A 14,188-nucleotide genomic window follows, 5' to 3' on the forward strand; every position below is an offset into this window, starting at 1 on the left:
TCTTACCATCATGGCCTGAGCTTTATACTGTTCCTGCGCCTGATGGTCACCTTTCTCCTTAAATTCTCTCCACAATTGTTTCTTTTTTTGCAGCTCAAGCTTAATAGTGTTATTCATCCATTTAACCCCTACTTGATTTATTATTCGGACTCTTGGTATACAGTCAACCATTGCCTCCTGCAAACACTTCTTAACCACCTCCCATGCACTATCAGCATCCAGCCCTTGCAGTTTTACATGCCACGGCACTGAGCCAAGCACACACCTAAGCTTGTCATACTTACCAGCCCAGTAATTCCACATGTACCCTGTCTTAATTGTAAATTCCACTCCTTTAGCCACCTCCCAAGTCATGACCTTATGGTCACTCTCACCAATTGGTGGCAACATGGTCATGTTCGTTACAGCCACATTCTCAGTTGCAATTACTAGGTCAAGCGCTCTCTTCCCCCTGGTATTTTCCACTACATGCTGCCGCAGATAGTTGTCCCTTAATAACCGCATAAAATCCAATTCCTTCCTCCCATGTGCCCTCTCCTCTTTCCAGTCAATGTTGCCATAATTGAAATCACCCATAATAATTACCTTCCTTCCACTCATTTCTTCTATTTGCCTATGCATACTATCCCCACCATCTATTCCATCACCTGGCCTATAGCAGCACCCAATTGTATATTTTGTTCTGCTAGATTCTATCTACACCAAACAGCCTCAAATGTGCTCTTTTCTCTATCCTGCAGTTCAACTTCTATACTCCTTGGCTGCAACTCATCGGCTATCATCAATAACACTCCTCCTCCCCCCCTTTTTTATTCACCCTGTCACTCCTGAACACGCTATACCTGTTGCATTCAATCCCACTAGCTTTATCATCTTCTGTCAGCCATGTTTCACTAATACCAACAACCTGTGGCCTGGAAGTGCCAACCAAGGCCAAAAACTCTTCCTTCTTGTTCCTAATACTCCTGGCACTAGTGTACATGAATTGCAGAAGCCCATTAGTTCCACCCCTACTTTGATGCCTTATACTAACTATCCCATTCTGATTTGTTGTCCTTCGTACTCGATCGGGCATGTTATACTCATTCATACACTCAACTGCCTCCCTAAAGTCTGCATATAAACCCCCCCCCCCCACCTTAATAAATCTAGTTTCCCTGAGTCTGTACATCCACTTCCATATCATCAACACTTTTTCAAGTCTCCGTACACCAGCTCCATTCAGATGTAACCCATCCATCTTATATAAATCCTTTCGCCCATCGAACTCACTCCACACATCCACAAATTCCACACCACTCTCCATGCATAACCCACGCATAAAGTCATTGGCAATTATGGCCCTCCTTCTAAACACTTCACTGTCATACTGTGGTAAAATACTCATCAACCTAACTCTCTCACTCTTCTCTTTTGCTACCTCAAGTAATTCCCTCACATCTTCTATCATTTCCATTTTGTCTTCTTTCAAATCATTTGTTCCTGCCACGATTATCATCTCATTCACCCTCTGTTTTTGCACTCGAATAGATTCGCTGACGTCCTTTGTGTTCGCATACCTGGCTGGTACGATTTCGTCAAACTCTCAACTATCACACCTCTTAATAGTGAATCCCCATACAGCACTCGTTCCTTCATTTTATTGACGTTTACGAACATTCTATTATTTGTCGTCACAGACTTTCGCCGTTTATTAGTCGGTACGTTCAGCACACGTTTTTCCATACACTCCAATTGCCTTTTTGCTCTGTGTATTGCTCCGTTCAAATGTGCGATTTCACTACTCGCATTTATCTCACCATTCTCATTATCAATCAAATCATCCATTCGTTCTGTATTTCTACCCTCATTTACACTTTCAATGACGCTCTCACACCTATCTGGCACTACCACGCAATTCTCTATCACACCGCCATTTTCTACATTCTGACTATCGTTAACGATATCACTCTCGCCACCCGAAACATGCTTGAGATCCTCATTCTCCTTACACTTTTTGCACATATTAACTCCACTATCACCGTTTAACCAGACTCCCACCGCTCTTCGCTAAGCATACATCTCACAGACAGCACATTGCATAAATTTGTTTACATCAAAACTCTTAAACAAACATGGCGATCTGGCTGCCATTTTTTTTTTATCGGTGCCATATGTACGCTATATTATCTTAAAAATAATAATTAAAATAACACAGAAAACACACAAAAATTGCACAGATACACCAAGAAACAAAAGCAAACAATACTACATAAAATTCTAGTAAAATTGCCAATTATAACACAAAATACTACTAATCTTTTCAGGAGCTCTCAAAAGCCAACGATCGTATCTGTGCGACACCTAGCCTCGAACCAATGTATGATGTTAATAAAACCAGTTAGTTAACTGGCTGGGAATTTGAATCATAAAATATGTGCTATTAGTAGTTGTGGCTATTGTCCATTCTCAATAGAAAGAAAGAATTTTTTTTTTTTTTCCTAGCAGCATGCGTGTTCCTTGTTAATTTTTTATTCTTTAAACCATAGCCAAAAAAGATAAATGTTAGATAATACACTTTATCTGATTACAGGAACAGCAAGGTTCTTCAGGAAGTACTTGCCTCAAGGTAACTTATTGCCAAAGGGAACATTATTGTCCATGATAACTTGTTCACAATATGCAATAGTTTACATATAAGTTGAATACATCCATGCATGATGGGATTTTATGTATAAAAATGCACAGTGATTTTTGACAATTTTTGTAATATACAGGCTGTATCTGATATTAAATATCTTTGTAAGCAGTATAAAATTTCTGCCATGCCAAATTCTAGAATTTGATTTCATAAGTTAGTAAGCAATCTTTCTACATTATTCTCTCTCTCTCTCTAACTTTATTTGCTAGCTCTTGCTAGCCCTTTTATAAAATTATAGTTTCATTCTGTTTCATAAGAAGCAGAAACTACGCTCTTGAACTAAAAATAACGGTGAGTCTAGATTCAAAGGTTTGGTCTTTTGTAACCAATCCATAAAGCACTAATTATTTTCTTACCTGCTCGTACTTTATTTTTTTCAGCACTGTATCATTTCTGAATTGAAGTGACATTCATCCTATTCTATCTTTCTTTTGTGTTGTGGCTCAGTGCCCTTCGTGACAAAGTAACTTGGCATCTTTGAAGCCTACTTACTGCTTATGATAGGATATTTAATATACTTCTCAAAACAATTAGGGAATATTTTGGTTTTCTTGTAAATTATAAAGTTATAAAAATAATTTACAAATGTAACACATTTATTTTAAAATATTCTTAATATGCAACAGTGTAGAACACGCAACTACGTAATGTTAAGACTTGTCGAGACGTGTCTTAGCCATATTAGCATGTGGGGGGGGGGGTATAAAAGCTTGGCTTGTTGTTCTCACTTCCACAGTGCATAATTATCACTTCAATTGTAAACTTGTGTCTCCTACCACCCATTATTTTGTTAGAAATGGCAGAGCAACATGATGTTCCAGAATCCATGGCTTGGAGAGCTATTGGTCGATTAGAAGCTGGACAAATGCAGCAAGTTGTTGCTCAAGTATGTTCGTGTATCTCAAAGCATAATTTCGCAACTTTGGAATCGCTTTCTGGTGATGGAAAATGTTCGAAATTGTCTTCATGCCATAGGTTTATATGCTCGAAAACCAATGGTTTGTATTCCACTTACTGCAAATGAGGATTAAGCACCTGTACCTTTTAGTGATGAGTCCAGGTTCAGTCTGCAACCAGATAACTGACGTATCTTGATATGGTGTGAAAGTGAAACAAGAAATAATCCACAGTTTGTTCGTGAAAGACCCCAACATCAAGATGGGAGTTTGATGGCATGGGGTGGAATCAGAAACGATTCCTTAAACAGCTCAAAGGTATCGCGATGAGATTTTGGAACCTATAGTTCATCCATATGCTGCTGCAGTTGGCCAAGAATTCATTTTTTTGGATGACAATGCTCGTCCACACCGTGCAAATTTGGTACAAGAGTGGCTTCAGGAAGAAGGTATTGAACGAATGGATGCTTTGGGTGGGCACGTTTCTGCTCGACTGGTGCCATGACGATCACTTCAAGAGCTCGAAATTGCTCTTCCAGAAGAGTGGGGAAATATTATTATTATTATTATCTGAGACCTCCAGGGAGTCAAGAACTCATCGAGGGAGGCCCCAAATTACCCAACGCAGCTATCATTCCTTCCCTTAAATTCATTTACACTAGATGCACTCACTACCCCTAAGGGCAAATTATTCCACTCACTCACTGCTCTCTGTGAGAAAAACCTAGCTCTTACCCCTTTCTTGACTGAGAACAACCTTAACTTCCATGGATACCCGCGTGTTCTCTCCCCGCCTTCCATATAACAAAAAATTTCATCATTTTAAATGCTATAACACCCATTCAAAAGTTTATAGACCTCTATTATATCACCCCTCTTTCTCCTGTTAACCAGAGTCTGCAATCCACATACTCATAATCTGTCCTCATAATCTAAATCCCATAACACAGATATAATCTTTGTAACTCTACTTTGCACCCTTTCCACAGCTTCTTTATCCCCTTGGAACCTTGGAGACCAAATCTGCGCACAATAATTCAGGTGTGGTCTTATCAAAGCCTTATAAAGAGGGAGAATTACTTCCTTATCCTTACATGTCAAGGTTCACTTCAACATAGCAATTATCCTCTGAGTTGTATTTGCAACTTTTGCTATGTGACCTTTGAAATTTAAATTCTTATTCACCAATACACCAAGATCCCTTGCCTCTTCAGTTTCTTGTAGCATAACCCAGCTAATATAATATGCCGCTGGAACTCTAATCACGTCAAAGTGCATAACTTTACACTCACTAAAATTAAACTGACAGCCATTTTCATTTGCCCAGATTTCCAGTCCATTCAAATCATTTTGTAATTGCTGAATATCAGTAGCATCCCTGATTGCCCTGCCTATCTTCGCATCATCAGCAAACAATTGCACATCTGATGATAGACCCTGCTTGATGTCATTAATGTATAGATTGAACAATAATGACCCAAGGACTGAACCCTGAGGTACACCACTGGTTACCTTAAATCTGGCAGATTCACACCCACTGTATACCACTTTTTGATGTCTGTCTGTCAACCATTCCGTGATCCAAGTCAATAGATTATATTTCAATCCCATGTTCTGCAGTTTACGCAACAGCCTGTCATGTGGTATCCTATCAAATGCCTTAGAAAAACCCAACATTACGTAGTGTATCTATTCCCTTTAACCAACTTGGCCGTAACATTGTTATAAAATATGAGCAAATTGCTCATATTTTATAACTAAAACATAACCTTCCTTTAGTAAACCCATGCTGTTTCCTGCAGAGTATAGAATGCTTGTCTACCCATTTCTGTATGCGAGTTCTTACCAACTTCTCTAAAATCTTCAGTACCAGATCAGAGATACTAATAGGTCGGTAGTTAGACACATCAGTTTTTTCACCACCCTTGCGCAATGGAACTATCATACATTCCTTCCATTGCTGTGGTATCATTCCTTTGCCTAACCAATTCAGCTGAAAATTCTTTAGCAGATGGGCTGATATTCCATCTGTTCCTATTGGCAAATTCTTATCCATGTTATGCAAGTGCTCTTCAACTTCATTTTCATGAACCTCTAACTCTTCATCCAATGTAGCAGTATCACTGTGCATCATACTACATACACTTGGTTGATATATCTTAGCAAAGTGAGCACTCATTAACTGAACAATGTCCTTGGCTTCCGAAACTCGTGTACCATCTGCATTCAATAAAGTTATTCATCCACATTCATTCTTTCTTTTGCTTGCGGCATAACGATAAAATTCTTTTGGATTGATTTTAGCTTGCATTGCCAATTTCTTTTCATACTCCGTTTTAGCTTTTCTTACAGTACTTGTTATTTTTCTGGCCTGAGCTTTATATATTTCATAACTCCTCTTATTCTTATGATATTCTTTCCACATCATCTTCTTCTTGTGGGTCTCTTGCTTAATAAGGCTGCAATTTGTATGAAATTTATATCCGTTTCACTCCCAACCTATTTATTCTTTGAACCCTAGGAATACATTGAGATACTGCCTCATTCAAGCACTTTTTCAAAGATTCCAATGGATTGCTGGCATTTTTTCCATTCAGTAACTGATACCATGGGACCAAAGATAGTATTCTTCTAAGTTGATCATAATTTCCTGCTTTGTAGTTCAGCATGTAATCGGAGCTTCAATAGATGCTTCCCAAGAAAGAACCTCATGATCACTGTCACCAATTGGTGGTAAAATAGCCATATTCTTGCCAGAGATCCCCTTCTGAAGCTATGAGCAAATCCAACACTCTTTGATCTCTAGTTCCTTCTTTCACGTGCTGCTTGAGAAAGTTGTTTCGCAAGAATTCAAGAAATTCTTGTTCTTTCTTATCATGAGATTTCTCTTCTACCCAATCAATGTTTGAAAAATTAAAATCACCCATAATGATCATTTGCTTGGTACCCATAAGGCTAAATTGGCGATGCATTTCTTCGTCCCCTACAACTGAGGCACCAAGTCTGTGGCAACACCCCACCATAAATTTCATTCTGTTAACTTCCACTTCACACCAGATAGACTCAAACTCATCGCTACATGGGACATTGTTACCATCATTGTTTTCTTGTACATGCAAATCAATTTCCGGTCCATGCAATCAAATGTACCACTGTTTTGGCTGTTAATGGAGACCATATGCCCTATTAAAAATTAAAAGCATTTTTGGCTATTCTTGTTGTTATTCTTATTAAAATTATTTCATGCTTAAATGTATAATTTGTTAAATTTGTAATAAAGATCAATTATTTAAACAATATCTCATCAATTACACCCTATCTATAAGTAAGAAATATTTATTCCCAATAATGTATAAAGTACCCAATAGTTATAATTATTTGTAGAAATTTATAATTATCCAACAGAAACTAAAATATCCACTAATTGTTTTGAGCAGTGTAGTTGAATAATGTAATATTCATTCAGAGTTGCTGATGATGTGGTCAAGAAAAAGTGCGATTGTGGGATGCTGCTGGAAGGGCAGCATCCTGAAACTGCCATATTGTAGGCTGCTCCCAGAATATTGGGTAGAACAACAGTTGTCATGCCAGTGGCGAGTACCCACGCCTCATTGTTGCTTATAACGATTGTAGGTTGTTCTGCCTTTGCAAGCCCGTAAACAAAAAAAACTGGCATTGCTGACTATAGGATGAATGGTGGTGTTTTTCTCATATCATCCTGATCAGGAAATTGACAACTATGTCTACGGTTTTGTATCGGAAAATGACATCGCATCATTGAGAAATGGAAAAAAGTTGCCTTTTGGGATGAATTTCATTTCCATGTAAAGCAGGGGTCTCCAAACTACAGCCCGTGGGTCAGCTGCAGCCCGCAATATGATTTTATCCCACCTACCAATTGGACTAATTTTTCAATAAGAATCCGCAAAAAAAAAAAAAACACAGGGTGTTGATAGATTTCAAATGCATTAATTAAAATTGTGTATAGCAAAAAATAACTGTAATCCGAGTTACGGTTTTTCTGACTGTCAAAGATTGGTTAAAATGGACCAGCGAAGAAAAAAAATTTAAAAGAATTCAAAACGAAATAAAAAAGTTACATCCGAATAAACTTTATCAACAAAAAAAATTTGTCGCACAAAATAAGGAACACTTTAAAAAGTCGGTAAAAACACGGTTAAAATGAAGTAACGAGCAAAAAAAAAACGAAATTTCCCGATCTATATTCATTGACAAAAAACTTAAAGTTATACGAAATTAAAAAAAAGTTACACGTAAATTGTCGGTGTATATTTGGTTGAAAAATTAACGACTAGCAAAAATTTAAACAAATTGTTTCCCCGAACGGAAAAAATGAATTCGGTTATTTCAAAAAAAAAAAAGTATCAGTTCGCACGTAGAAATTGTCGTGATAAGATTTTTTTTGGTAATTTTTACAATTTTTTTAAAATAAATAAAATTTTTAAATTAAAAAAAAAATTTTTTCTTCTCTTTTGGATATTTCGGGTAAGTTATAACCGAAATATCCAAATTATTACATTGCACCACTTGCAATGGTGCAATGGAATAATTCAATAAAACTCATATATCTAGTTCTAGAGTTTTTTATTACTACTGCCTGCCAAACAGTGCTAAAGTCCCAATGTGGCCCTCACGGCGAAAAGCTTGGAGACCACTGATGTAAAGGATTAAATCACCATGACATCATAGGCTAGCAGAAACAGATAGGAGGCAGTAGCATTATGATATGGAGATGATTTCCTAGTAATCTCTTGGAGCCCTGATACTTATAGACCATGCAATAATGCTATCTTACATCCACAGATATGAGACCCTTCAATGCTTCTGCACATGTCAACAGAAGGAGAATCCATTCCGATAATAGGGTAATCAATCCGTATTGTGGGATAAGTTGTTTATTATTACACGTCGGAAAATTAACGTCTCTTTTATGATCATTGTAGTTTTTAAAGTGGTAACTACGAGGTGGTATCAAAAAGTTTCGAGACTATCTCTGTTTATGAGAAATTACTTTATTTATCTTCATTTACACACTATCACCTTCAAAATAGTCCCCTTGTATATCAATACAGTGCTCCCAGCGTTCTTGCCACTTCTGTAATGTGTCCTGGAAGGCTTCTTTTCGAAGCATGTCAAGCACCTTCTGCTATTCGCGCTTATTCTCCCCAATGGTGTCAAAACGGTGACCTTTGAGCTGGATCTTCATCTTCGGGAAGAGAGCGAAGTCTGGAATAGCCAAATCTGGTGAGTAGGGTGGGCGTGGAAGTGAGATCATGTTGTTTCTGGCGAGAAACTCACGTGTGAGGGGAGCTCAGTGACAGGGTGCATTGTCGTCGTGGGGCATCCAGTTTTTTGCGTGACACAGATCTGGTTGCTTTTGCTGAATGTCCTCCCTCAGACGCCTTAAAATCTGGCAGTAGAACTCGCTATTGAAGGTCTGGCCCCTGAGGATGAATTCTCGATGCACAATGCCACGAATGTCGAAAAAGACGATGAGCATGCACTTGGTCGAGCTGCGGACCTGCCTCGCCTTTTTTGATCGTGGAGATGATGGTCTCTTTCACTGTGAAGACTGTTGCTTCGTCTCGGGGTCGTACCTGTACACCCAAGTTTCATCACCGGTAATGATCCTCGACATGAAGGATGGGTCATCCATGGCATGCTGACGAAGTTCTTGGCAGACTTCGACGTGGTGTTCCTTCTGCTCCTTGGTCAGCAGCCTGGGGACGAACTTGGCAGCAACACGGCACATGTTCAAATCACACTTGAGGATTGCCTGGACTGTTCCGTATGTCACACCGGCAATGGCAGCAATGTTGTGGAGTGTTCTCTGACGATCCTCATGCACAAGTTGCCGAATGGTTTCGACATTTTTGGGGGTTAAGCTCGTTGAAAGTCTTCCTGATCTCTCATCTTTTTCCAGTGATGTTCTTCTGCTCTTGAAGCATGTGTGCCACTCAAAACACCTCTAGCGACTCATTGCAGCATCGCCGTAAACTTGCCGAATCATGTCAAACGTCTCTGTGGCAGATTTGCCCAGTTTGATGCAGAATTTCACGTTTGCTCTTTGTTCTAACTTGCTGTCCATGATGAAATCGCAGATGGGTAACGCAGGTGGTCAGAATAGCATCAGTTGCACAGCTCCCGATGTACACAGGACGATGTCTTTTGGCACACTGACTTATGAGGGTAGGTGCTCCCTGTGACTGTATGTACAGCTTTGTGCTGCCATCTGTTGGCGTGTTACAAACCTAGTCTTGAAACTTTTTGATACCACCTCGTATTTTGCTTGTATAACAGTTGGGAAAATTTTACCTATAAAGCACGTGATTTTGCCTTATTTCCTTCTCCTCTTCAACATGAATTGACTCTTCTTGACAGTCTGCCAACGAGAGCTTTCCCTTCTGTGGTTGGGCTATACAAGGTACCTATCCATTGTGGCTAGTCAGGTACACCCCCTTCATGGGGGGACACATCTGAAACATATGCTGTGACACATTGCCATTATCAGTTGAGAGTGGTTCTCTGAACACCACAACTTCCATGCATTACCATGACTGCCAAATTTGCTGGATTTGAATCATATGGAACATCTTTGATTAAGTGGATTGAGAGATTCAACATTTGAATTCTGCACTTCCAAACACCTGTAGATTTACCGGAAGCAGTCCTGATAATAGTGCATATACTGCCTGCAAGTCTTGTATATGCCTCACATTGGCATTTCTTGCAGCAAGATGGGGAAGGGGATATGATCTAGAAGAAGAAAAACAAAATTGTAGTTCAGTTGTTCTTTATCATACATTTTTCTTATACAGTTGACCCTGAACAACCTGAGTTTGAACTGCGTGGGTCCACTTATACACGGATTTTTTTTCAATAAATATATTGAAAATTTTTTTGGAGATTTGGCAAAATTTGAAAAAACTCACAAACAAACCACGTAGCTTAGAAATATCAAAAAATTAAGAAAAAGTTAGGTGTGTCACGAATGCATAAAATATATGTAGATACTAGTCTATTTTATCATTTACTACCATAAAACATACACAAATCATATAAATTAAGTGGATATTAAATCCAACATAATTTCATAGCCGAATACAGAAACTATAAAAGTTTCGTATTTGAAAGTTGACCAGAGAGCTTGTGTTAATACATTCGCCACCATACTACGAGTTGCCCTAGCCGAATCTAATAGCAAGCATGCATTATGTGCACACATAATGCATGCTTGCTATTATGTGCACACATTATGAGGAGCACACATTATATGCTCTATTAATTGAAGACTTGATAATACCAATTTTTTGAGAGGTGCGATGAGTAGACTTTTGATGAATGTATCTGCCAGTAAAGGTAGGTTTTTGATAAACACTGGTTGATAAATTACTGGAGAATGTGTATGTAAGAAGGATGTCCAAGAATGGTAAACTATTGGCCTTTTCTTTTTCCATAATGAATTGAATGTGTGGGTGAAGGCTATTGATCTGTTGTAGGAAAGTAGTAAGTTCATTTTCAGAATGAGGTCAAACAGCAAAGACATCATCAACATAACGAAACCAATATATTGTTTATAGTCATGCTACATGTACCTTTGAAGATAAAAGTACATGTTATTAATTATAATTAATTCCCATTCGTGTGTCGTCTCCTATCTAGGAGGTTGACTACCATGATGTGACTCATGGTTAACTAACGACATGTGGTGAGGACCCTATCTCTTCTACATATTGTCATAAGTATTCATGACTAATCCATGTGTGTGTTCACGGGGGCCGGTTTGCCTGTTTTGAGGGACAAAAAACCCAAGTTTCTGGGTGAAAAAAAAACCCTCTACCTTTGTATGAGACTGGCTAACTCACCTTTAGTCGAAAGAGACTAGATAAAGGTTCCTCACATCTTAGATGGAAATCGAACCCAGGTCTTTCTGACCAAAGAGCTTCATCTATACCGGCTGAGCTACGGAGACTATAATTAATTAGTATAAAAATTTTATAACGATTTATTCATTAGTGGATAGGCTAGGCAACTGTGAAGCAATCATATTGATTACACTAGCCTACCATAAAACAATCATATTGCTGCTTCTTTGTTATCATTGCATGAATTGATATACCTATAAATAAATATGAATTTCTTTTTTGCATTATCTTTTCATGTTTGATGTCTAGTGTTTAATATGTATAATATCTACAGTGTTTTGTATCATAAAATAAGACAATGTTGATGTAGGTACTGATAGACAGACAATTCATCTTGTAAAAAAATGACACATAAACTTATAGTATCGATATATACAGTACTGTAAATATATTTTCATCTTCCTTGTGATTTTCTTAATAACATTTTCTTTTCTCTAGCTTACTTTATTGTAATACAGTATATAATACATATAATATACAAAATATGTGCTAATCAACTGTTTATGTTATCAGAAAGCTTCCGGTCAACAGCAGGCTATTAGTAGTTAAGTTTTTGAGGAGTCAAAAAAGTAAAAAAGTTATACTTGGGTTTTTGACTGCATGGGAGGCGGGGGGTCAGTGTCCCTAACCCTTGCATTGTTCAAGGGTCAAGTGTGTGTGTGTGTAAAAGTACCTATTGGATTTGTTTTGTTCATCTATAATATATAAATTATTTCTAATCTTTAGCTTATTCAAATCTGAAAACAAACCCCAACTCAACATCACCAGAGTTCAAGATCGGTACTATCAACGTAAGAAGCCTGAATGGCAAAGAAATGGAGCTAGCTGAGGAATTAGATAAGTACCAGATCGACATAATAGGGGTGACTGAAACAAAAAAGACAAAAACTGGTGAGATCTTTCTGAGCAATAAATACAAAATGTTATATTCAGGCAATGACAATCAAGGAAAAGAAGGAGTAGCCATAGTATTCAACACAAAATACGAGGCTAATCTTCTTGAATGGCAGTCAGTCTCAAGTAGAGTAATGTGGGCAAATATGAGAATGGGGAACTGGACAATGAGACTTATTTATGCCTATGGTCCCACAGAAGGTTCTACTAAGGTAGAAGTGGAGGAATTTTTTGAGGCTTTAGAAAAAGCAACTGACACAATGAAAAAAGAAAAGTTGGTCCTTGTTGGGGATCTAAATAGCAGAGTAGGAAATGATTGTGAGACATACAAAAATATTTTGGGAAAATTTGGAGAAAAGAGCAAAGCTAATAATAATGGCAAATATCTGTTGGATTTCTGCTCAGGACATGGACTGGTTATTACTAACACCATGTTCCAACATAAAAATGTGCACAAATTCACATGGAGAGAAGAGGCTAGGAATAAGAAAAGTCTCATTGACTATGTTATTGTTGATAGTGATGTTTTCTCCCTGGTGCAGGACACCAGAGTGTACAGAGGATTTGAAATTGGAAGTGATCACTATTTAGTCTTGAGCAGGATAAAATTGAATTTCGTATTGAAAAGAATAACATGTAAGAAAGTTTTAAAGCGAATAAAAGTTGAGCAGCTCTCAGATGTGAACTGTAGACTAAAATACAGAAATATTATTGAAAAGAAAATGAAAGAGTTTGAGAACAGGAATCAAACCTTGGAGATTCAGTGGCAAACTCTGAAGGAAACATTGATTGATTCTGCCAGAGAGGCATGTGGTGAGGTTGTGTGCAAGGATAAAAAAATCAGAACTCCCTGGTGGACACAGGAAGTTAAAGAGGCAGTGAAGGAAAAGAAGAAAGCATATCAAAAGTTCCTGGCAAATAAGTCAGCTTTTACTCTTACAGAATACAGAGACAAATGTAAGAAAGCTAAACAGTGTGTAAAACTAGCTAAACAAAAGTCATGGGAGGACTTTGGCAAGAATATAGAAAATAAATATCAAGAAGGTGGCAAAATATTCTGGAGGTTGTTGAAGAAGCTTAGGAATGGAGGAAAGAGTGCTGTAAAAGGAATTAGAGATGATAAAGGTGAAATGAAAACAGGAGAAAAAGATATCCTTGAAGTATGGAGTAATTACTTTGAAAAACTGCTAAATGAAACAAGCAGTGATGACAGCACAGTGATAAAAAACACTGACCAGGCATGCAGTCAGGAATACATATCCATACTTGAAGTAGAAAAAGCCATCAAAGGCTTGAAATGTGGAAAGGCAGCAGGAGTAGATGATATTCGACCAGAAATGCTGAAGTATGGTGGTATAAGACTCTTACAGTGGCTGCACTGCATAGTTCAGAAAGCCTGGACAGAGGGACGAATTCCCGATGATTGGAGTAGAGCTCTCATAGTACCCATATATAAAAAGGGAAATAAAACTGAATGTGAGAATTACAGAGGTATTTCCCTACTGAGTGTTCCTGGCAAGATCTATGCAAGTATACTTGAGAAACGGTTGAGAAGAATTGTGGAAGAAAAGCTTGGTGAAGAACAAGCTGGATTCAGGCCAAATAGAGGCTGTCAGGATCAGATCTTCACTTTACGGCAAATAGTCGAGAAAGCATGGGAATATAACAAAGATCTGTATTTAAGTTTTGTCGATTTGGAAAAGGCATATGACAAGGTGCCAAGAGAGAAGCTATTCAATACGCTGCAGTTATATGGTGTCAATGGGGCATTA

General features: G+C 38.0%; 1 protein-coding gene across 3 annotated transcripts in view; it reads left to right on the forward strand.

Annotated features, from left to right (window-relative positions):
* The window catches only part of LOC150102474 (serine/threonine-protein kinase Genghis Khan-like), a 550,831-nt gene that overhangs the window by 504,804 nt on the left and 31,839 nt on the right, over nt 1-14,188 (forward strand). For 2 of the 3 annotated variants that reach the window (XM_090399333.1, XM_090399335.1), the window contains exon 41: nt 2,573-2,608. The exons of the other annotated variant lie outside the window; for it this stretch is intronic. In XM_090399333.1, coding sequence (XP_090255459.1) covers nt 2,573-2,608 — 36 coding nt within the window. The remainder of the gene's footprint in view (nt 1-2,572; nt 2,609-14,188) is intronic. 3 annotated transcript variants of the gene reach the window in all.

The sequence above is a fragment of the Typopeltis vanoorti genome, chromosome 10, assembly GCF_054136105.1.
Source record: "Typopeltis vanoorti isolate ZY-2024b chromosome 10, IOZ_Tvanoo_1.0, whole genome shotgun sequence".
NCBI lineage: Eukaryota > Metazoa > Arthropoda > Arachnida > Uropygi > Thelyphonidae > Typopeltis > Typopeltis vanoorti.